Raw genomic sequence first — 23,950 nt, forward strand, 5'->3', positions numbered from 1 at the left:
TGCCTGAACAGGGGACTCGGGGGTTCACACTTTCTTCTCTCTCATGCAGGTCAGAAACTCACCCAGCAGAAGATCTGCCCCACCACAGTAAGGAGCATAGCGAATAAAATTATTTACAGGAACTGTGATAATTGCACTATAAAATTGCATTTTTTTTTCTTTCCTGTCTTGCAAACTTCAACAGAGAAATAGAAATGAAGGGGGCTATTTGGTGTAATAAATCCCAAAAGGGAAGAGAATCAGTGTTTAGTGGAAGTGGGGGGATTTTCTCTGAAGGTCAATTTCAGTCCATCCATGAGGACATGGAGTTCACTCAGAATATATTACATTCCTTTTTCCGAGGCAAAAAAAACCCCCATCACTGCATATCTGAGCATGTCAGGGAATTTGTATTTTGAGAAGAGAACCAAATACGGTTGAGTGTAATAGGTTAAAAATACCCTTCAAGAGTCTATGCACCACGTGAAGGGGATTTTTTTTTTTAAAGGCTGTTTGTGTGCCAAAGGAGAAAGAGGAACACAAAGTTATAGGGAGGTGACAACCCACAAGACAACGCGACATCAGCAAGACATATTTCACTTTTCAAATGACACCGTGCAAAAATGGATTAGACGAATGCATCACATTATTGGCGTATACATTGACTTATCTCTGCTGTACAAAGGCAGGTAACAACCAGAAGAGTTCGATACTTTTGTGTTCTAGAGCAGACACATAGCAGATTAAGTCACCTAGTTCCATGTTTTGAAAGCACACGCCTTAATTAAAGTAATTTAACCACGGTAGGAACATGCTGGGCTTGACTCTGCCTGAACGATGTGGAAAGTTAGGAGCAACTTGATTGCTGGAGAAGCACTTTACAGGGATGTGGGTCAGCGAGCACTCTGATCTCCTCCTCCAGCCCATCTTTGTAGCTGTGCTTAACTTTAAACGCATGGTCCCATACTCTTTAATTCACTGCAGTTCAAAGTTAAGCATGAGCTTAAGTAATGTCCCAAATAAAGGATGAATTTCGGCACAGGCTTATATTTTCCTGAACTGTTATCTAAGGGGAAAACCGTGCCAGATGGCGATGGAGGGAGAGGTCTCTGCACAGAGCAATCCCCATCCCATGCAAAAAGAGCTGGGAGGTGGGGGAGGGATGGGGGGCCAACAAAAAGCAGATCCCAAAGGGCTGGACCCTTCTCGGCACTGTCTCCCCGGTCCTTGGCAAGGGGACAGCTGGCTCCTCTTGGAGCATGCCCTCCCTCCCCATCCCTACTTAAACAGAAAGAGGAATTATCAGAGCCCCACAAACCCTCACACTGCCAGTTCCTCCCTCCACACAGCATCCCTCCCCATTCCCTCCTGCCGCCCCACACCCCTCTCACAGCTATTTCGGGATGGCTCAGGAACCCGTGAGCTCCTGTGCCTTGCAGATATCTGCAGGCAATACCCAGCCAGCACCCTCCGGCGAGGGACGACCGCTTGCCTTCCTCTCCCGTCCTTCTCCGCATCGCCCTCAGACGTGGTAGCTCCCCACCGGCGCCCATCCACACTCCTCCCCGGCACGCTCCCCCCTGGAGCAGGGCCGATGACCCCTCTGCACCTGACAGGACTTCAAACCTATCTCGTTTTTTGCGGGGCTGATGTCTCTGGGGCACTTGGAATACAAAATGGCTCCTCGGGAAAGCAGATATTATGGGGGGAGACACCTATATATAAGGCATAACCCACTCCAATCACACCATCTTAACCGCGTGAGGGATTGCCTAAAACCCGCGCTCCCCCTGAGACACAGGCAGCAGTCCTGGGTTGCCTGCTGTTTCCCTCCTTGGCTTGCTGGCACACGGAGATATTAAAAGTCCCGTCATGCATATGCAGTAGCTCAGGCTTTTTCATTATTATTATTATTATTATTATTATTATTATTATTATTATTATCATTATCATTATCATTATCATTATCATTATCATTATCAGTGGCAGTATACCTGTATATAAACAGGAGGAATCATCAGATGGAAGAGCATGAGAAACGTGCACTGTAAAATGCAATAGGATGCTTCATTATTTTTGTGTGGGTCTGTGAGAAGGCCAATGAAGCTCTTTTTGGATACTTCCTGCTGCGACGCCGGAGCTGCAAAGCACTAGGGCCAGCACTCCTACAAATTCCAGCTCCCAATAACCCCTGGCCCTGGTTTTCCTCTGTCCCTACCACATTTGCAGGGTGCAGACTCACTGCTGCCCACTGACCATGACTTCATGGTCCACCTTGCTGCCCAGTCCTTCAAGAGCAGGGCCACCACGCACACCTGCCCTCTTCTTCTTGATTTCCCAGCAGCTTAAGCAGTTCTTCCTCTCCCCAGTCGCTCCCTCTCCCTTGCACCTTTTTGGTGGGACAGGAAAGTGGTGTCCTGTCTCACTCTCTCCTCCCAGTTCCCACTATGGGGGTGACTCCTCGCGCGCTCCCCTCCGGAGGGTGACTCTCTAATCTAATCATTTTTGCCAGGCAATGAGAGTCCCAAAGGAGGGACTATTGCCTGTCACCTTCTCTGGCGTGCAGACTTAAACCACCTTCCTGATGGCATGCTCATCACCTTTGAATGCTCCTCAACCTGGCTGAGTCCTCTTCCAACGCCATGGCTCACGAACCCTGGACAGGCCACCACCCCCTCGCTCATAGCAGAGCCTGCAGCACGCTCCAGGTCCAGGAGCTCATCAAGGAAGAGAATTCCCCAAATAATCACAGTGCTCAAAGGAAAAACCATTGTTTCAAGCGCAGCACAGCAGCCTCTCTATTTCCAGGGGCACTTCACGTTGCTCTTCAGACAACGAGCCCTTGCCGCACCACACGCACACACTCACTGTATGCATTAAAATCAACCATTAGAGAGGACTGGCTTGATGGTCTGCATCACGATAGGAATGGAGAAATTCCTGAGGGCTAATCCTATTTGGATGTGAATTCCCACAGCCGCCTCGTGCTGTCCCTCCCCCAGTTTCACCAGCTGTGAAGTGTACACAGCTGTATAGATCTGACCTCGCTTTAACTTAAACAACTTCTGTATGGTTCAATTATTGCAATTGCTTTGGATGACTTCTGTTTGCAGGATCCTTTAGCTACTCAGGAGGATGCTGTTGTGGTAGGCGTTAACTTTCTTCACTCACTCCAGCCAAGGTGTGGTGACTGCAAACCTGCATGGCAATGGCAGCCAAAGTGCTCCAAGCAGGTCACTGCAGTTTTACTGATTGCTTTTGCAATTTTAGAGTTAACAGCGCTTCTGAGAAGCAGAAGGCTGTACTTTTGCAAGGAAATGCCTATCTAGACAAAGGTAGGGAGATATTTCTGCTTGCAGATATGAGTCAGCAACCTTAATATTATGAAAAGGTCTTTTCATTTGTTTGGGTTTTATGTTTATGTTTTCATGGGTGGTTTTTAAAGAAAATCCCAGCGTACGAATTGAAAAGCATTCTCAGTTCCAACAGTTTTCATTTAGAACATATGATGAAACCATACATGCAATGCTACTCCATTTTTAGAGTTATTGGAGGATAGAAAAGCATGTTTTTTCCAATGTTTAGCATACATTTCAGATGTGTTTCCAGGCTGCAAAACTAATATTTTAGATTTACACCGTAAGCTACTTGTCTTCCTGGCGAGGAAATCCCTTCTGATGCCTTCAGAAAGCTGCCAGCCCTGCTCCTGCCCAGGAACCCAGCAGCACCGACTGATGCACCACGCAAGTCCACGCAGCTGTCCCACACTAGGCAGCTCCTCCGCCACTCCGGAAGCCCAGCTAAGGGTGATCCAAGTAACCAGCCTCTGAAAAAGCCAGTTCTGCATTTTGTTCAGGCTGAAGGATCAATTCTCCTTGCTCTCACACAAGCCTCCGTGAGACCAGCCTAGGCGGAGGGAGGGTTTACCCTCAGGCTTTCATGCACCAAGACATTGGTGCTCCAGAGTCCGCACAATGCTATCTGCAAGTCACGTTTTCTGAACTTGCATCCAGTGTTCGAATGCGCCGTCCCCGTTGCCTCTCCTGCATTAAAAACATTAATGGCGGAGACCTGAAACGCAACCGAGTCAAAGTGATGACTCAACCAGCAACCACAGCGGGGAAATATTTCACAGGCAGCTTTGACATCAGATTTGACATGACTGGCTGTGGCATAAATCCCTAAAGAGACACCAGAATTGGGAGTGTGGCGCAGAACGGCCTGGGTAACTTGCTGTTCTCACAGTGCTGCACTCAATTTTTTCTATTTAAAAAAATCCTATAGCCATCCCACGGACAGCTTAAGTCTAGCTTGATAAATTAGATGTAGAATACAGCCCCAGCCCAGCAAGGATATACCATCTGACAGCCAAGCTACGAATACTGCCTGAACTATTTCTTGTAACATGTGCAATCTCACACGCTGCAGGCAGCTGCCAATACCATTTCTGAAGGGATTTTTAAAAAGTGGGAAGTTTCATGTTTAGGATGCAAATCTAGAAGATTTATGTAAGGATGGATTTGGGATTTCTTTTCAGTGGCTCCCAGCAAAATCAACCCCGGTATTAACTTTGAGTTCAGCGAGGCCACAGTTTTACCATCTGAAGTTTTTAATTAAGTAGCGGATAAAACTATATAGGGTTACATAGGGCTATGCCATACTGGCACATCAAGCATGTGTAATGACTTCTTCAGAAATACGTTGCAAGGTGAAGAGGTTTCATAGCAGGACTTCCACATTCCCAGTGCTAGTACTTTACCTGTTCTTCATCAGCATTCCCCATCATTCCCTCCACTCTTTGCTGGCCTTTGCTGGAGACTGCCCAACCCGTGGAGTTTGTACCACGTAATAATTTAAATCAGAGACATTTCCCTAGTTATCTTCTTACTGAAATTGTTCTATGGGTATAACCTGTACAACAGACATGGCTGTACCAGTTACGAAGGTGCTTTGGATGAGTTCAGGTTATTTTATAGCAGTGGAACGTTCCTCTCATTAAGATGGTTGTATCATATTAATTAGCCAGGTACACTAATAACTATCCAAAGCATGAAACAAAAGTCAGATGATAACCCAAACCCTTCCCGTTAATCACAAATGACTACAGGCTACAATTTGCACGTGTATGCATGTGTGTGGGATGTGTATATTTGTGTGTGTGTGTGTGTGCATGCGTGCAAAGCAGGCAGAAAAATAAAAAGCAAGCAATAGCCCATGGGAGTTTCCTATGGGATTGCTCCGCATACAGGGAAAAGTAGTGAAGGAAAGTGAAAAGAAGGTTAAAACCAGACACGTATCCATCAACTCAATTAAGACTCCAGGGGAAAAGCTAAAGGCTGCCGGGTGGTACAGGGAGTTAATGCTCCTCCAAGACGGAGCGGCAGAGGAAATGCTGGAGAAGGATCTTTGCTGCCGTGTGAGCAGAATTAATGGGCGGTTCTGGACCGGCTGAGCTGCCGCTTCTCAATGAGTTGTTAATGGGGAACATGGAGAGTTAGGAAGTAATGAGGACTCTGTCAATACAGCTGTGGATAAAAGTGGGTAAGGAACCACTTAAGGAAAAAACCATCACACAAATCAGCAACTACAGATTCTGCGCTTTCCGGTGCTTAAGAAATTACTTGAAATAATTTTGGAAGTGTTATAGAGGCTGAGAAGCAAAACATAACCACGGGACAGATCCTTTTATTAAACCAGAAGCGGCAAGCAAGAAAAATCTTGGTAACAGTGGTCTCATCTGCAATTTCTTCTTTTTTTTTTATTCCTGGGAAAGCAAAAGAATGAACAAACCTAAATAATCTGCAGCCGCCCACAGGTGGAGGCACCGGAGGAGCATCGCTTTCATAGGCAACACCCGGCACAAGACAAATGTCTCCATTGCGTCCCGGCTGGGTGCATTAGGGAAGGGGGACCCCACAAACAGGTCCAAAGCCCCTCCTGTACCTCCACGCCTACCAAAATAGCCGTCTACATGGTACCCAGGGCCATTAGATAACCCACCCCAGCAGGACTGGCTTGTGGTGGTGCCAACAACACAGCGAAAACATTGGAGGGTTTCTTCCAAAGTGACCAGATTGAAAGAAGAATATGAATTTGGGGTAGGAGGGGGTCACACATCCATCTTATGGTTAGGTTTCTCGGCATTTAGGAAGTGGGGAATCTCTTCCAGGTTTTCTGAGCAATCCTGGCCACCTTCCACCTCCTCCCCCTCCCATGAAAGCAGCCCCCCTGCAAGAGCCTCGCTGTATAATTATTTTCCCCTTTTATTTTACGTAAAGACAAACACTATTAAAAACACACTGCACTATCATTTCTTTACCTCCATGAAGAACAAACACAGAGAAACACTCCCTAGAAAACACTCCCTGGAAACAAAGCGTCGGATTTATTCAAAGGTAAACCCATTTTATACGTCCCCCAAGACTTTGAGGGAGGTACCGCTTTCTGTGCTAGAAAGTGCTAAATCAGGCAGGACCGCCACTGAACCAGCTTCCCTCCCATATCCAACCTCCGCAGAAAGACACGCAGAGCCTTTGCGGCTCCCTAATTCAACCTGGTTCAGAGCTGAAAACCAGGTGGGCTGGAGATGGGTGGGAAGGACGGGAGCCGCTCTTACAGGGCCACTGAGCTCTGCAAGCGCCGGGGGAGCTCTCTGGCCACATCCCACAACCCTCTCCGCCCTGGGCGTGCACAGTCAGGGAGGAGGGGGCCAAGACGGTAGCCAAGTTCATGTGAGCCAAGGACAACCCCCATTTCATGGAAATACTGCCTACAGCCAGATCCACGCAGTCCTGGCTTCTCTGCACCAGCAGGGACACAGAGAGGCCAAGGATGGGGAAAGACGCCTGGACCTCCTTGCTTCCTTCCAGGCTTCTTCCAACATAAAAGCAATTGCCGCAGCTGGAGAAGAAGAGAGGGAATACGACACGTAGATATGGCACAAAGCTTGCAAATATTCTGCATATAAACATTCCATGTTTAACAAACCCATTCAACTTAACAAACGCACAAAAAGCCATCATGGAAACCGAAACCACCAGAAGTCAGTCATGGACCACAAAGCATGCTTGCATGTAAAAAACGGATGGGAAATAGGTAGGAAGGCTCCTCAGAGCACTAAGGAGAGGTCAGCTTCACCGATCTCTTCTCCGGGCAGCACAGGATGGTTGCGTCCTGCTGATGAAGCTTCAGAGCACAACCCCATGGAAATATCCGGGCTTATACTTAACCCTGCATCGCTCCCGCTCCAGCGCTAAGTACTAACGCATGTTTGATTAGGCAACAGGAGGAGTATCTGCTGCTTCCAAAAGTGACCACAAGCTCTTGGCAATAACACCGAGTACTTGCTCTGGCCCTAACCGCACACCGCAGTTGTTAAACTGGCCTGCCAAAGGAAGACGTCTTGCCAGACGGAGTATTCAAAATAAAGCAAAAAAGAACAATCGCTTCAAATAATCAGCATTTCAAGTGCTCTAACGAAGAGAACATCTATTAAGGCGACCTCAGAGAAAGGAAAACCAATTAAAGCAAATGCTAAAAGTGATTTTTCAAATATTCCTGCCCTTTTCACTTTCCACAGGGAAGTCTGCAGAAATCTTACAAAACCAGAGCCTCAGCATTATTCACCTTTATATTCCCACTGGTTCCAGTGGTATCACTCCCACAGATGGGGACTACAGATCAGGTGAAGGTATTTTCCAATTTCGGTTATTTTTTGTGCATACTAACCACTCTTGGACACGAGTTAGGCCTTCTGCAATAACAAGGCTGGATGACAAATCATGAAATTAAAAATAATTTAGAAAAATGAGAAAATTTTGGATTCCTGTCATTTCCCTTCTGGTTTTTTTCATACTTTGGAAACAATAGAGCAAAAAGCGACAAACATGCTCACAGAGCGACCCAAACTTGAGAACAAACAAAATGCCATCCAAAGGCAAATGGCAAAATTCCCAGTAACATCATTCATGCCAGAGTCTCATCTTGTATGCTTTTCTGTGAATCGATATAAAAGTATTTCAATGAAGATATCATATTGTATACCACTTACGATTACACATACGATGAGATTCTCAAATGCTGCTTTTGAGATGCAGACCTCATACTGAAACAGTAACCAAGCCCCGTACGCGCGGCTCTCGGGGCACACGTGCAGATCAGAGTTTGGCTTACACATACAGCGCGATATATACATCGGGATGTAAATGTGGAGCCCAGACTGAAAAAGCAGCTTGCATTTGCACCACCATGATACCCATCCTAAAAATGAATACCCAGCACCTTCCAAGCACCAGACGCTCCTCTCGTCTCCGAACTGGGGAAGCCTGGTTTAGGGTTGGTGAAAAGCATGGCAGGGAAATAGCACAGCGTGCCTCAGCACACAAGTGGAGGCTTGTGTTACTAGAGGGTTTGCTGGGCTTTTGACAGGAGACGGCTTTATTTTCTTGGCTAGCAAGCTGTCCCGGCTGCTTTCTGCAAAGGTGCAGAGCTGCCCTGCGCTGGGCACCCTGCCTGCCAGGCTGCTGGCGTTTGGTAACCCCCCGTCACCGGCTTCAGTGGCGTCTCCTTCTCACCTTACAGCAAACCCTGAGTCAGGATGGGACCTCAGGCGTGCCCCTCCCTGCCCTGGCCATCAGGGGGACAACAGCAGCACAGCCGGAACCTGCCACATCCCTGGCCGGGGCAGCCCCAAGGTTACTCCTGTGCCCGGGTACTCGGCACGGCTGGAGCCCAGCATCTTTAACGACCTCTCCTTTCCACACACTACTCTATTCATTTTCCACTTCCCCAATCGCAGCTGTCGAGCTCTATTAACGCATAGAAAAAACACATTTAAACCCGAACCTGCTAGGCCAGAAATAGAAGTTCTCATTTTCTTTTCCAAAACATAGAATAGCTGAGCAACAACGAAAGGAAAAGGAAATCTCTCCCAAGTGCACATCTGGAACCAATTTGCTGTATGTAGCCACTGGGTGTCACTTTTGATATATATTGGGTCAGCCACGCAGCGCTTCGGCGAGAGAAACGGATTTCAAAGAGGTGATCCTAAACCAAACCAGACTGCTCCACAGCCTCTCACGCGCAAGCTGTAATTAGCAATTAGCCAGCCAAGCTGATTTATTAACGAAATGTCTTCGCCACGACATTAAGCACCGTGCAGTGGCTCTTACCTCTCAGTCTGCAGCGTAACTTTTGACGGCTCCACATTGGGGTTTTCCCACTCCATCTGCGGACAGTGCATGAAGTAGCAGAGGGTGTACAGAGCCTCCGGCTCCCAGTAAAGCGATCCCTGCTTCTGGTGCATCGGCGTCCCGTTCCCGTGCTGCTTGGCGTTGAGGGGCTGGAGGTGGTGCATCGCTCGAGACACCAGGTCACCTGGGAAAAAAGCAAAAGCTGGGTGAATGCCAGGCTTTTCGACTGCCTCTCCCCAAAATTTTCAAACCAAAAGGCGTGCCAGGTTGGTTTTCCCTTCCATTTAACCTCACATACGCAAACAGTAAAGGGTAGGACAGGATCCTGTGCACTGCTCATCGCCAGGTCGGACTTAGCCTGGTGGTTTACGCAGCACAACATGACATACCTGGGCTGCAGACAAGCCCCCTAAGGCCTGCGGGAGACGGGTTTCTGCAAATATGGTGTATAGGCAGCGTCAGGCTGGCCCATCTCAGCACTGCCAGAAGAGCCAGTATGCTGGGGCTGGGGTCACAGCTACCTACAAGCAGCCCTTGGAGGCCGCCAAAACCCCACAGTCCCAAAAATGACCAGTGGGGATGATGAAGAGTGGCACCAAAAGCCACACGCTCCTGGCTAGAGAGGGGCAGGGAAACGCAGTCCCATACAAGGAGGAAGGAGGCAGTCAGATAACGCACAGAGCACTGCGGGAGCATGCAAAGGGACACGTGGGTGAAGAAAAAAGAGGAAAAAAAATTGCTAAAAGACGATATCAGAAATGTGCAACTGGAATTACAATTTGTAAGCGCAGGCTGGGCCGGAAAACTTCATGTTAGTAGAAGAGCAAAACCTGCGAATTAAGCTCACCCAGCCCCTCGGGTTTCCAGAGCACAGAAAACGGCCCAAGCAAAGGATGCTCGTCATCACCCCTGCACCGTCGTGGTTCTGGGCGCTTCCTCGTAGAGAGGGTATGGGAAACCAGCCACAATATGCAGACTGGGATCAGCAAAGCGAGCAAGCAAAATTAGCAGGCAAATATACGGGCAAGCAGCAGTGAGTCTCTGAGCACGGTACTGATTGTAACTAATTAACTAAAGCACCTCCCTCCGAGGCAGTGAATTTTACGTTTGTTGACTAGTGACCACTCTATCAAAGGCAGCGAAACAATTGTGGTTATAAACTGCCTGTTTTCACATGTTCAAATCACTCAGAGACTGCTTTGGGGGGAAATAATGATCTCGGATCAAATCAGATGGTTTGTTTTAAATGAAAATCTGAGCAAGAGCCCTTTGGGTCATTCTTAAGCTATACAAAAGCGAGTGATGGGGAAAAGAGGACATAATTTTCCAGTGTTAAGAAGAAGTCACATGCTTTCTCTTACTTGCTTTTCCCAAGCGACCACTGAGCACTGAAACTTGGAAGGAAAAGTTGGAAATGTACACCAAGGTAGGAACATAAAACTAAATCGAGGGGCGAGGGGGGGAAGGCTAAATAATGAACTCCTGGGCAAACTTCAAGGAGAACCATTTTGACTGTGTGCAAGGCAGAATACAGGGGTTTTTTTGCAAAGTCCCACCCCTGTGAACACATCACAGTACATCACCTCTCTCCGGCCTGACTCGCACAGAAAATGATGCTGCTGCTGCAATAATGTGCACCAGGGAGAATAGAAACGTCTCGCTGAAAAATGCTCAGCCTGGTCCTCCAAAAACACAGCCTTAAAACCATGAAGAGAAGAAAACCGCTGGCATGAGAAAACTGCCGAGTCCATGATTTCAGGGTTTTGACACAATTTTTTGCTGCACACTGCAATATTCCTCTGATTCAAAGCTTTCATTTAAAAATAGTTTCTGTCTTTTTCCTCTGCCAGGAAATTGTCATGATAGAACCAATCTTGCAGCCCTGCATGCTCATAATTTCCGAGAGAAGCTGTGCATGCAGAAAGCCTGCAGGATCGGGTCCGCGGCAGAAACAGATGTGCCTCTGAGATGACTCCCCAGTCCTGCACAAAATTATCTGCAGGCAACCAGAAGCAGCAGGAAAGTTTGAGACCCCCTTCACTCAGCCCACTCTGTCACAGCAGACGTGCACTGCCAAGCCTAGCACGGGCCAATTTAACTGCTAGCAACCTTGTTGATAGCAAAAGTAAATTCCTCTCTTTTTCAAAAGAATTGCATAGAAGTGCTGGCTGCAACATCCAGCTTTAACAATAATAGCAAAAGCAAAGAAAAAGAAGTTGCACTAAATTGAGCCTTTTCAGACCCGAGCCACTACGGCACTAAAGCATGTGGTTAAAGTTAAGCACATGACTAGCCTTATTTCAGTGGATTGAGACAGCAAGCACCAGAGAACGCCTCTGACTTCTGTACCGAATGATGAATAAAAATGAGGATGCAATTTAGGCCCAGATGCAGGCAGCAGCATTACTTCATCCCCATTCCTCCCCGAGCGCTGGGGCGATGCGACTTCGATGACACATCCAGCACCAGAGGAAGCTGCACAGTGAGTAAGGAGGGAAAGCAGCAGCAAGAACGATGTAGGCAGGGCGGGCAGCTCAGCATCGCTGCTGATGCAAGGCTGGAAGAACTCGAACCTCGCTGAAATCAATGACAAAGCTCCCATCCATTTCAATAAGACCAGGAGTTCACCCTTTTATTCTGTATTTCCTCAACTGCTTCTTAAGAAACCCAAACCAATGCATGCCGTTAAAGCTGAATTAATGCTTTTTATGTTTAAGCCTCATTTAATTACATTATACCAAGAATTGATTCGCTTACACTTTGCTTTTGCCTTTGCTGTTATCTCTGGTTACATTTCAAATAATTTCTATATTAACAATTATTATAACATTCCTCTATCAGAGCAACTCAAGGCTTAAATAATCAATACCTATAAAGCATCGAGCTTCACAGAGGACAGTAAGTCAGCATAAAAAGCTGCATCACGATCTTGGTACTCAACAGGCAGAGCACTGGAGGCAGGACGGGAATTGCTGCTCTCTATTTTATTCTACAGTGTAACCTCGGACAAGCCGCTGCATGCCCTGGTGCCCTTTTCCTCCTCCAGCTGCATCCAGTTATGGTGCAAATTCTTCAGAGCAGAGGCTGTGTCTCAGCATATCTGTGCACCAGGATCAGTGCTGACAAGGGAGGCGGGAGCCGACAGGCGCACGCACACACTGTATGGTAGTACTTATGCATACGCTGTAAAATGTAGCGTAGTGTAACATCTGGTTTGAGATGCACGTGTGTTGGTTCAATCCCTATCACGTTTTGCTGCTTCTATTCTTCCTTGCTAACATGCTTTTGCTTCTCCATTTTCTTCCAAAAAATATACAAAAAGTTGAAATTCTCTTTGATCCTGGCCAGGGCACTCCAAAGCCCGTGGACGTGAAACCAGCTCCGTGATGGGAGTCACTGGTCTGGTCTCCAGCAGTCAGCCAACCCAAGTGTCATCTGGGAAACTCAACCTATATATGCTCTCCTTGCCAGCTGTAAAAGCCATAGTACATCTGAACACCAAAGGTAACCTCGAATTTGTGGTCAAGCATAGAGAGGGAAGCCCCCTTCATCACTTTGTGTTAGCCATCTCTGCTCCTCTGTTCAGCTACAGCAATGCTCTGCAAGGTGACGTTACCTGCTCGCAGCACTGCTGGCTCTTCTGCCTCTTTTTTGGCCCTGAAAACACGTCTCAGATGTATCAACTGAGTGCATCTGGAAGGCCAATAAATTCCCGAGTGCATAATTTCCAAAAAAACATAAAAAATAAAAATCCCAGCAGTTGAGTCGATCTTGTAACTGCAGGGACGCGGCTCCCGAGGGCTGTGGCGTCACGACACAAGGGGCTCGGCGGGGATCCCTGCCTCGCCTTCCCCTGCGCTCATTCTTGCCCCTGTACCGCCGCCTGCAACCCATCTGAGGAGCAGCCTGGGGAGCCAATCTGCCTGACGAAATACCTTGCCAATTTTATTTTGTTTTTAATTTAAACCAAATAAACACTTCCACAATTTATGCAACATAAGCCAAGCGAGCCGACGCACAAACTGCTCTGCTGGCAGAGCCAGGGAGAAGACATCACATTGTGCGGGGTAGACACAAAAAAAAATGAACAGCGAGGTGGGGGCATATTTAAGGATATTTTTGTTGCCGAAGCTGGGAAGCCAGAACTGGAGGGCAGGCTCCCAGAGGGCAGCAAAGGTGGTGGCAACGTCCAGGTGGCAAGCCCATCCTTGCAACCCCGGATTGGGATGGAGAAGAGCTCCGGCAATGAGGCCCCGTGTTGGAGCTTGTCAGCCCAGAAGAAAAACACTGTGCCTCGCACGCTGGCTAGCAAAGGACCCATGAAACGATCACCACATCGCAGTGTGTGGAGAGCCGCCGCTGTAACTACCAGCATTTCATTCTTTCCACAACTACAGCAGGACTTCCCATCGCTGCTGCTGTCAGTTCAGCATGGTTTATGAATGCAAGGTCCACATACATTTGATTTAAAGATTGAAAACATTATGTAATGCGCATGTTGTGACACGGGCCTGGTTTAAGGCAACACTGAATATTTAAGGAACAGCTTCACTGACTTCAAGCCAAAGATGTGATGTGACAGGGAAAGTTAAGCTGCGCCAGTCTGTACAGGGTCGTATATTCAACAACATACAGTTGTTGGACGGCTCGAGCCCTCTCCACAGTGACCAGCTAAGCATTTTTTAACTGTCTTTGGCAAAAACTGTTATCACTGCTCTTACTATTTTAGAGCCCAAGGCTTAAAAAATAACACATCTGTTTCCAATTTGGTAACAGGAAAGGGGGAAAAAAGTAGAAAAGCAAAAAGAGGAGGAAGAAAGAGAAAATGATAGATGCCCAATGCCCACTTCTGAGAAGCTTTCTGAGGGATTTTATGGTCTGTCATGATGGGCCTGATCTTGCAGACATGCCTGCCTAGGAGCAGGCTTGCTGCTTTTAGAGGGATAAATTTCCACAGCCTAAAATATTCAGCTGGGTGTTTGCACAACCACAACCCAGAGATAAATGATGCTGGACCGATCCTTACACGGCCACTCCCTACGACATCAACCTCAGGTTCTTCTTATTCCAAAAACATGTCCTAAGACCACAAGAACAACTTAACGACGATATTTTTGCACACCGATAACAAGCCACACAGTTCTTTGGCCTGTGTCTTTCCTTCAAAGCCCAGGGGAGGGAGGAGGATCTATTGTCACCGCAGCCCTCTTCCCGCGTGATGCCCTGTTAGGGCACCCTGTGAAGCAGCTGCAGGCCATGTTTCTAGCACGACAGCATCCTGCAGGCAGCACCCATCAGTTTGATAATGCCGGCCTGATCATCCCTCCAGCTGTCCATGATTCCAATGTGTGTAGCCTGCTCTCGGGAATCACGCCCTACAGTGGGGCACGTTGACAGCAGCAGTGTTGCCACTTCGCTTTGCTACCTGGATGAACACTTTCTCCTGCATGAGTGGGCCAGAGCCACAGACTGGAGTCATGTCTGTCCTTCAGAGCCCTTAACATCCTCCTATGTCCTGTCCAGACCATCAACAGGAGAAGTATTGGCCAGGGAGCTGCAGTCCAGATGCCAACTTCCATGGCACGGAAAAACCATGCCATTGGTAGTTTCCAAAGTGTGCCCCCTTAGAAGCACGTGAGCCAGGTGCAAAACTCACTTTCTTGACCTGGATTCATTTCACACCTCAGTATAGAAGTCTTGTTCAGCTTTTGCTCAGGACCAGCTCTGGGGAGACTGTATTGAAAACATGAATTATAACCCTGACAAGTAAACCAAGGTCTATTCAATCAGATTGCTACCTGGTAGCCATGGCCATCCTGCATCCTTCTCATACTGTAGCTAAGTCTCTCTCCCTTTCTCCCTACCTATTGCCTCTGGTTTCTGCACCGAAGTGACGTATTGCTACAGCTCACCCCGGCGTATGCCTGTAAGCGCAAGAATGCAGGTGAATACGAGGAGTTGAACTGTGTCTCCTCTACCCCTGTACCACAGCAGACCGCCTCCAGCCACCCGCTCAGTCAGCCACCCCAGCCATCCCTACACTCTTGATTTCAGCTGCGCTGTTCCTCCATGTTTGCTCTGCCTCTGGTGTTGGCATCAATCTCTATGTTTCAAAAGTCAGCTGAGCAAAAACTGCTTGAGCGAGACCTTTCCTCAAATGATTTATTGGAGGTCTTTCTATCATTAACTCAAGATGACCCTCTACACCAGGAAAGGAGTGTGCAGAGAGCTAGGGTGGGTGCACACTAGAAAGTGTTTAGCATGTATTTCATTGTGCACGTGCTCTCAGCACAAAGTATCTTCAAACATAAAGCTATGCTATTCTTGGCACACAGTATATTCCAGATTCAAGAGCCAGCTGCCTCGGGCTGCGGGTGCAGTTGGGGTGCCATAACGCAGTCAGTGGAGCATCCCACATGCAACAGTTCCACTGTCGAGTTCACCTTGCAGAAACCTTCCCATCCCTGCCATCTCCGCTTGCCCATGTCATACCCCTATGTGAATTTGCTACCCCAGGCAATCTTTTATTCTCCTAACAGCCATTCATCTCTCCTGCAGAAGAGCAAACGAAGGAGCTGTGGTCCCAAACTCTGAATGCAGCGCCCAAAGACAGTACCGGGATACGAGCAGCCCATTTCCTGACAGTGGCTTCCTTGTGGCCTCCCACAGCTCGTTTAACCTTTTATCTCTGCTTATCCCACCATCACAAGAAGCTTCTATTTATATTACAGAGTACGTGTTTGTGTGCAACTTAGTGTTTGCAAAGCTTTTGAAGACTGAGAAATTAGGGATTGGATGTATCCCATAAAAAAGCCACAATAATAATTAAACCTTCTCAAGTTCACATACTTATTATAACAACACCATCACCTTCAAAATCTCCGATCCAATGTGGCAACCACGATGTTTGTGTTTGATTCCCCTTAAGCCATGTCAACTCCAAACAACCAGCTTTGACTCAGATGAGCTATTCATCTGCCGACCTAATGCAAAGCCTTCCCTTTGCGGACCACCACTGCCTTATGGACCACCGTTCCTGGATTTTCTTTGGCCTGACGTAGACCCATATCCTCAAACTCTGAATTTAAGAGCCCTCCATGGCTGAGAAGGCCAGCTGAAGAGTGCTCACTCTGGCCTGACCGATTGCCTGTGCTCTGCACAGCAGGGACAGGGAGGCCTGCAAACCTAAGGAAAGGAAAATGCTGTTTTAACCCTGAGCGTGCTGTGATGCACAGGAGTTCAGGGGCAAAAAGGAGTCTGCATCTCAAGGGTGATGTACGCACCGAGTCCTGAGCCGATACATTGGTGTATCGGGGAAGGGTTGGTAGAAGGCGATGCCTTTTGCCTCTAACCATTAACCTGAGCAGGCTTAAACACACGAGGTAGAAGCCCCAGAGGAACAAAACCACCTGTGTGGGGACAGACCCCAGCTTGGCCCCCAGGAAGGCGAAGGAGGCTGACTCTCACCCCATGGGGGAAGCCCCCAAAGGAGCACCGACAGCAGACCGGGACCCAGGCAAGTGATAGCTGCCTCTGTTCAGCCCTGTAACCTAAGATAGAAATCCACCCTCCCGGTCAGCAGGGCAGTGACAGCGAAGGTAAAGCCTTAGCAGGGTGTAGCCTAGTATTTTCAAATTATCCTCTCTCCTGCTTCATTTCCACTGATAAATGAATGTATTGCTTTATTGTTTATGATAATGGTATCTCAGGGGGAATGGAAGAAAAGCAGGGGTTCGTTTGGGGCTAGTAAGTAATCCATAGCCCTTCTTGTGCGCAGACATGGACAGCAAATGGAGGCTTAGGTCCATCATTCGGAGGGGGCTGCAAGGGGATCGGAGTAGCAGTTAGGGGAGCCTGCAACCAGCTAGCACTTAACGGAGGCAAGAAACTACCTAGCATTTAAGCACTGCATTAATCTGTCTTGTGTTCTCTGCTGGGGGGTGAAGGGGCACCTCAGCAACTTCTCTTTTTAGCTTTTACACGCAGAGTGGATGACGCGTGGATCACAGCGAGGAGGAACTGCAAACAAGAGGCCCAGAAAGTGGTGAGAGAGCGAGGACGTACAGATCTTGTGCAATAACCCAGCGGAGGGCCCTCGAAAACTAGGAAAAATATCACTACATCTGGAGAGTGCCCACACAGGCTGCCAGTCTATGGCCAAACCCTATGCTGAAGGGAGTACTACCATCTGAATTGCAGGTTTCGGCTAGTACCTCCACTTAGAATCATAGAATCATTAAGGTTGGAAAAGACTTCTAAGATCATCCAGTCCAACCATCAACCCAACACCACCATGCCCACTACACCATGTCCCTAAGGGCCTCATCTACACGTCTTTTAAATACTTCCAGGGATGGTGACTCAACCACTTCCCTGGGCAGCCTGTTCCAAGGCCTGACCACTTCTTCACTAAAGAAATTTCTCCTAATGTCCAGTCTAAACCTCCCTTGGCGCAACTTGAGGCCACTTCCGTTCATCCTATCGCTAGTTACTTGGGAGAAGAGACCAACACCCACCTCACTACAACCTCCTTCCAGGTAGTTGGAGAGGGCAACAAGGTCTCCCCTCAGCCTCCTCTTCTCCACACTAAACAGTCCCAGTTCCCTCAGCCGCTCCGCGTAGGACTGGTTCTCCAGACCCTTCACCAGCTTCCTGGCCCTTCTCTGGACACGCTCCAGCACCTCCATGTCCTTCTTGTAGTGAGGGGCCCAAAACTGAACACAGTATTCGAGGTGCGGCCTCACCAGTGCCGAGTACAGGGGCACAATCACCTCCCTGCTCCTGCTGGCCACACTATTTCTAATACAGACCAGGATGCCATTGGCCTTCTTGGCCACCTGGGCACACTGCTGGCTGTCAACCAGCACCCCCAGGTCCTTTTCCCCTGGGCAGCTTTCCAGCCACTCTTCCCCAAGCCTGTAGCGTTGCATGGGGTTGTGGCTGAAGTGCAGGATCCGCCACTTGACCTTGTTGAACCTCATACAGTTGGCCTCGGCCCATCGATCCAGCCTGTCCAGGTCCCTCTGCAGAGCCTTCCTACCCTCCAGCAGATCAACACTCCCGCCCAACTTGGTGTCGTCTGCAAACTTACTGAGGGAGCACTCGATCCCCTCGTCCAGATCGTTGATAAAGATATTGAACAGGACCGGCCCCAGTACTGAGCCCTGGGGAACACCGCTCGTGACCGGCCACCAGCTGGATTTAACTCCGTTCACCACAACTCTCTGGGCTCGGCCGTCCAGCCAGTTTTTTACCCAGCGAAGAGTGTACCTGTCTAAGCCGTGAGCCGCCAGCTTCTCTAGGAGAATGCTGTGGGAGAAGTGTCAAAGGCTTTACTGAAGTCCAGGTAGACCACATCCACAGCCTTTCCCTCATCCACAAGGCGGGTCACCTGGTCATAGAAGGAGATCAGGTTGGTCAAGCAGGACCTGCCTTCCATGAACCCGTGCTGGCTGGGCCTGATCCCCTGGTTGTCCCGGACATGGCTCGTGAGCACCCTCAAAACCAACCGCTCCATAATCTTCCCCGGCACGGAGGTCAGGCTGACCAGCCTGTAGTTCCCCGGATCCTCCTTCCAGCCCTTCTTGTAGATGGGTGTCACGTTGGCAAGCCTCCAGTCGTCCGGGACCTCCCCAGTTAACTAGGACTGCTGGTAAATGATGGAGAGCGGCTTGGCAAACTCCTCCGCCAGCTCCCTCAGTACCCTCGGGTGGATCCCACCCGGCCTCATAGACTTGTGAACGTCCAGGTGGCATAGCAGGTCATTAACTTCTTCCTCTTGGATTATGGAGGGTTTATCCTGCTCGCGGTCCCTGTCTTCCAGCTCAGGGGGCTGAGTACCCTGAGGATAACCGCTCTGACTATTAAAGACTGAGGCAAAGAAGGCGTTAAGTACCTCAGCCTTATCCTCGTCCTTGGTGGCAATGTTCCCCCATGCATCCAATAGAGGATGGAGATTCTCCTTGGCTCTCCTTTTGTCATTAATATACTTGTAAAAGCATTTTTTGTTGTCTCTAACAACAGTGGCCAGGTTGAGTTCTAGCTGGGCTTTTCCCTTTCTAATTTCTACTCTGCACAACCTAATGAGATCCCTGTACTCTTCTTGAGTTGCCTGCCCCTTCTTCCAAAGGAGATAAACTCTCCTTTTTTTCCTGACTCCCAGCCAGAGCTCCCCATTCAGCCAGGCCGGTCGCCTTCCCCGCCCGTTCTTCTAACGGCACATGGGGACAGCCCGCTCCTGCGCCTTTAAGACTTCCTTCTTGAAGAACGTCCAGCCTTCCTGGACCTCTTTGCCCTTCAGGACTATCTCCCAAGGGACCCTCTCGACCAGTGTCCTGAGCAGGCCAAAGTCCGCCCGCCAGAAGTCCATGGTAGCGGTTTTGCTGGCCCCCCCTCCTTACTTCACCAAGTATTGAGTATTCTACCATTTCATGGTCGCTAAGCCCAAGCCGGCCTCTGACCACCACATCTCCCACCAGCCCTTCTCTGTTCGTGAACAGCAGGTCAAGCGAGGCACCTCCCCTGATGGGCTCGCTTACCAGCTGCGTCAGGAAGTTATCCTCCACACACTCCAGGAACCTCCTCGACTGTTTCCTCTCTGCCGTGTGGTATTTCCAGCAGACGTTCGGAAAGTTGAAGTCCCCCATGAGAACAAGGGCTAGCGACTGGGAGACTCCTGCCAGCCTCTGGTAGAATAATTCATCTGCCTTCTCGTCCTGGCTAGGTGGTCTATAACAGACTCCCAGCAGGATATCTGCTTTGTTGGCCTTCCCCCTCATCCTTACCCACAAGCACTCGACCTCGTCATCACTACCATCGAGCTCTAGACAGTCGAAGCACTCCCTAACATACAGGGCTACCCCACCGCCTCTCCTTCCTCGCCTGTCCCTTCTGAAGAGCTTATAGCCATCCATTGCAGCACTCCAATCGTGAGACTCATCCCACCATGTTTCCGTGATGGTGACTAAGTCACAGCTACCCTGCTGCACAATGGCTTCCAGCTCCTCCTTTTTGCCGCCCATGCTGCGTGCATTGGTGTAGATGCACTTGAGCTGGGCTGCCCATTTCTCCCCCGACATTGGCGTGCTGTCCCTAGGCTCTTCTCTAGTGAGCCTGGTTTTATCCCCTTCCCCGTTCAAACCTAGTTTAAAGCCCTCTCGATGAGCCCGGCCAACTCACACTCCGTCCGTCGCCAGCAGGCCCAGTGCCGTGTAAACCTCCCCCTGGTCAAAGAAGCCAAAATTTCGCCGATGGCACCAGCCCCTGAGCCACGTGTTGATCCGATGAGTTTTCCTGTTCCCTTCAGTATTCCTCCCTGCCACTGAAGACTACCTGTGCTCCCGATCCTCCCACCAGTCACCCCAGCGCCCTGAAGTCCCTTTTGATCCCTTCGGGACTTCTCTCTGCAACCTCCTCGCTGCCAGCCTGTATAACCAGTAGCGGGCTGTAATCGGAGGCCTGTACCAGACTGGGGAGCTTCCTAGTAATGTCCTTCACCCGGGCCCCAGGGAGGCAGCAGACTTCCCTGTGGGATGGGTCTGGCTGGCAAATTGGGCCCTCCGTCCCCCTCAGAAGGGAATACCTATAACAATTACCCTCCTTTTTTTCTTAGCAGAGGCAGCTCAGCACTGCACCGCATGAAGCAAACTGTTCACAGGGAATAAGCTTTGGCCTTTCTCTACGGTGCTGCTTAGTCTGAGAAAAACATCTGACAAACAGGGCTTTTGTTCTGGCAGTAAATAAGCAGAGCACTTACAACAACCCTCCTTCAGATGCCACCCTTCCAGCAAGCACCTTTACCCTGGCATTTGCTTCTAAGCCTAGGTTTAACCTCTTCTTTACAGGACATGAATCAATTTGTACGGCTCCTGCAGTGCTCCTTCCTGTTGGCTGCAGAGCATTGAGACTAGATGAAAAGGCAAGGGAGGGGATGCCAACTTTCATCATCTCCTCAGCTGGGGCTGTGAGGAGAAATGAAAAACAGTATTGGTATGTGCAATCACATTCCTACTTACATTTGAGCAGTAACCCTTCCTTTCATCCCTGAAAGTGTGCCAAGATCTACTGGGAGGCTGTTATTTTGGAAATATATATACATTCAGCACTGTGGAGGCAAAGAGAGGATGATAGGGAAGGGTGGTGTTTTTCCAGTGGCAAAAAGGAAAACCTTGCTGAGACCTGAGTGGTGACGTGGAGGAAATACCAGCCTGAACATCACATTTAGGAACTGCTCTAAGTTAAACACCGTTCAAAGGCTAAAAAGCTCTGAGATCAGCAGTATTAAGTCGCATCCGCATCTTCAGATTATCCTAGTTTAAAATAAAAATGCCTACTCATTGTGGTTAACACTCAGACTAATACCACCACCACTGGTCACCGTGGTTTGCGCAAGACTGGGTGGCCAACTTCTCTCCCAGGAAAGCCATAGCGGACTGGCCATCTTTGGACTCAAAGCAAGCCCCAAATAGCTTTCTGCTCTAACCTGAAGACACGGTTTGGATGACATCCTAAGCCACAGTTTATCCCTCTGTGCAGCTCAAGAGACACAACCCTTCTGCAGTCCTACGCATGCGCCTCAACATGGGGTGGTTGTCCCAGCTCGGCCGTACACTAACACCTTACGGTCTTCACCCAAGGCAGTGAGGGAGGAATATTTCTTGGTGCCAGGATTGGTGCCCAGCGCACCCTAAGGCTCTGCTCTTCCTTGTCACCACCTATGTGCATGCGCAAGAGGAAGAGGGTCCTCCTTCATCCAGCAAAACACCAGCAACCTCCAGTTGTGAGCCTCGTCCCTTCTGCATCTGGTCTCCAAGCCAGCAGCTGTATTTTTAGAAGGGTGATGAGTAGGTGTGTTGGAGTGTTATGCAGTTAAATATATCATAAACATTTGTGGATTGCAAACATGCATATAAAGAAGTTAGGAAAAATATTCAAAGGTCAAAATGCAGTATCATGAGATCTCTCAACAGCTCTCCCTAATATTCCTCTCTTTTTCTATTCAGACTACTTATTTTTCCCTGTCTGAAGGGGGAGGAAATAAAAGAGAACTAGAAATCTAGAAGAATTCCCAAAACTTTCAGAAAAAAAATACACAGACTAACTTCCCTTGTCCTTTGGGTCTGGTCTGGAAACACAGGAAACTTTAGGAAAAACTGCAAAAAAAACCAAAACAACCACCCCAGTCTTGTGAAATACTTTCTCTAAGATTAAACAGTGAAATACTGTCAGGCTACTGTTTAAAATCCTATTATTTTTTGGTGTGCTTCAGTTCTTCCCAATGTTCTCTATATAATAAGCATTTCAAATGAAATTACATTATTTTAAAACACACAGTAGGCAATTACAATTCCTGAATACTAAATGCCGATATAACATAGGCCAAATTTATTGTTGTTCCTTAACTTTGTGCCGTGTTCATTATATTTTAATGAATAAGGTTTCACATTAATTTTTCAAGCCTTTTCCTTGGAATCATGCATTACCGCTGTAATTGCGTTGCAGAATTAGGTCTCTATTTACATTCTCCTCCTAAGTGCTGGAGACAAAACCTTGCTTTGATTTTTCCCTTAAGTCAGCAACACCGCCTCGTCTTCCTATTTTCGGGAGAGCACCCCGGGGCCAGCGGCGCTAGCTCGCCCCGCCGCCACCAGGCAGGGCAGGGCCGTCCCAGCGACGACCAGCGCCCGCTGCCTGCTAAGCCCAGGAGATGAGAGCAGAAGCACCAGGCAAGAGAGTTTGAGGGGACTAGAGTAGCATCCGCAAGTCCGGTTGCACCTGCCCGGTCATGAGGACCCCTCAATGGAAGCCCAGGTTGACCTCTTCTGCAGAATTCCCAGAGGGTGCTGCCCTCCCTGTACGGTCATCCCACCTTTCCCACCATCCCACCATCCCACCTTTCCCCAGTTTTGTCTTGCCTCTTTCAACCCCCAGGGAGACGCAATTCACCCAAACACTCTTTTCTAACACACTGACAGCATTTGTAAACAAACAAAGGGAGCAGACGACTAAAGGCATCACATGTAAGGAAAGGTGAAGGTACCACAAGACGCAATGCTTTTCACCTTGTGAATCTATTTTCCACCTGGGACAGACACAAAGACCATGAGGAAACTAAGAAGATTTGAGCTGAAATACAGGCGCTGGGCATCAAATGGGGCCCGTTTGCCAGCTGTCGTCCTCCATGGGACAGATTTGATTTCCCGTCTCAAAGCCTCCAGCAGCTCGGCAGCCAGCCACGTCGCTGCTTGCAAGGATGCTGGGCAGAACCGAGAGCAGGAGAAGCCTTTCCTCCGCAAGCGGGCGTTTGTTAATTCTAGTTATTCTGCGTACTTGCAATACTTTAATTATTAATGTTGATAAACTATAGGAAATCTCATTCAATTAGAATTGCTTTTTTTTTTCCCCTCTCTCAGATAAAATTAAATTGCTTTATTGCAAGATCCCTCTTTGCCCTTGTCTTTTGTGCTCTTATGAAGAACACAGAAATGAAGTCCTGGCTCCTGGGATATTGCAAGCCGGTGGGACATTGTGGACACATGCCCACTCTGATGGTCAAGCTTTTGTCCTTGCCACTCACTCCTGGTTGCCATCTCCTCCTCCTCCCTTCACAAGTGCTATCCTCTTAATTCCCTCCTATCCAGACAGTCTCCCCCACCACCTTTATTCATCCCCACAAAAGCAGGGGCTTTTATGTACCTAACCTTTTCCTCATATCCCACTTTCTCCATATCCTCTTCCCTCTCCACAACGGCACTTCTAAAGCTCTCCATCCCCCTCACACC

At 48.7% G+C, this 23,950-nt stretch overlaps 1 protein-coding gene across 2 annotated transcripts in view; it reads right to left on the reverse strand.

Moving 5' to 3' along the window:
* The window catches only part of ABTB3 (ankyrin repeat and BTB domain containing 3), a 179,175-nt gene that overhangs the window by 53,210 nt on the left and 102,015 nt on the right, over nt 1–23,950 (reverse strand). For both annotated transcript variants that reach the window (XM_075156630.1, XM_075156621.1), the window contains exon 3: nt 9,150–9,354. In XM_075156630.1, coding sequence (XP_075012731.1) covers nt 9,150–9,354 — 205 coding nt within the window. The remainder of the gene's footprint in view (nt 1–9,149; nt 9,355–23,950) is intronic.

Source organism: Calonectris borealis, chromosome 1 (genome assembly GCF_964195595.1).
Source record: "Calonectris borealis chromosome 1, bCalBor7.hap1.2, whole genome shotgun sequence".
In the NCBI taxonomy this organism is placed as follows: Eukaryota; Metazoa; Chordata; class Aves; order Procellariiformes; family Procellariidae; genus Calonectris; species Calonectris borealis.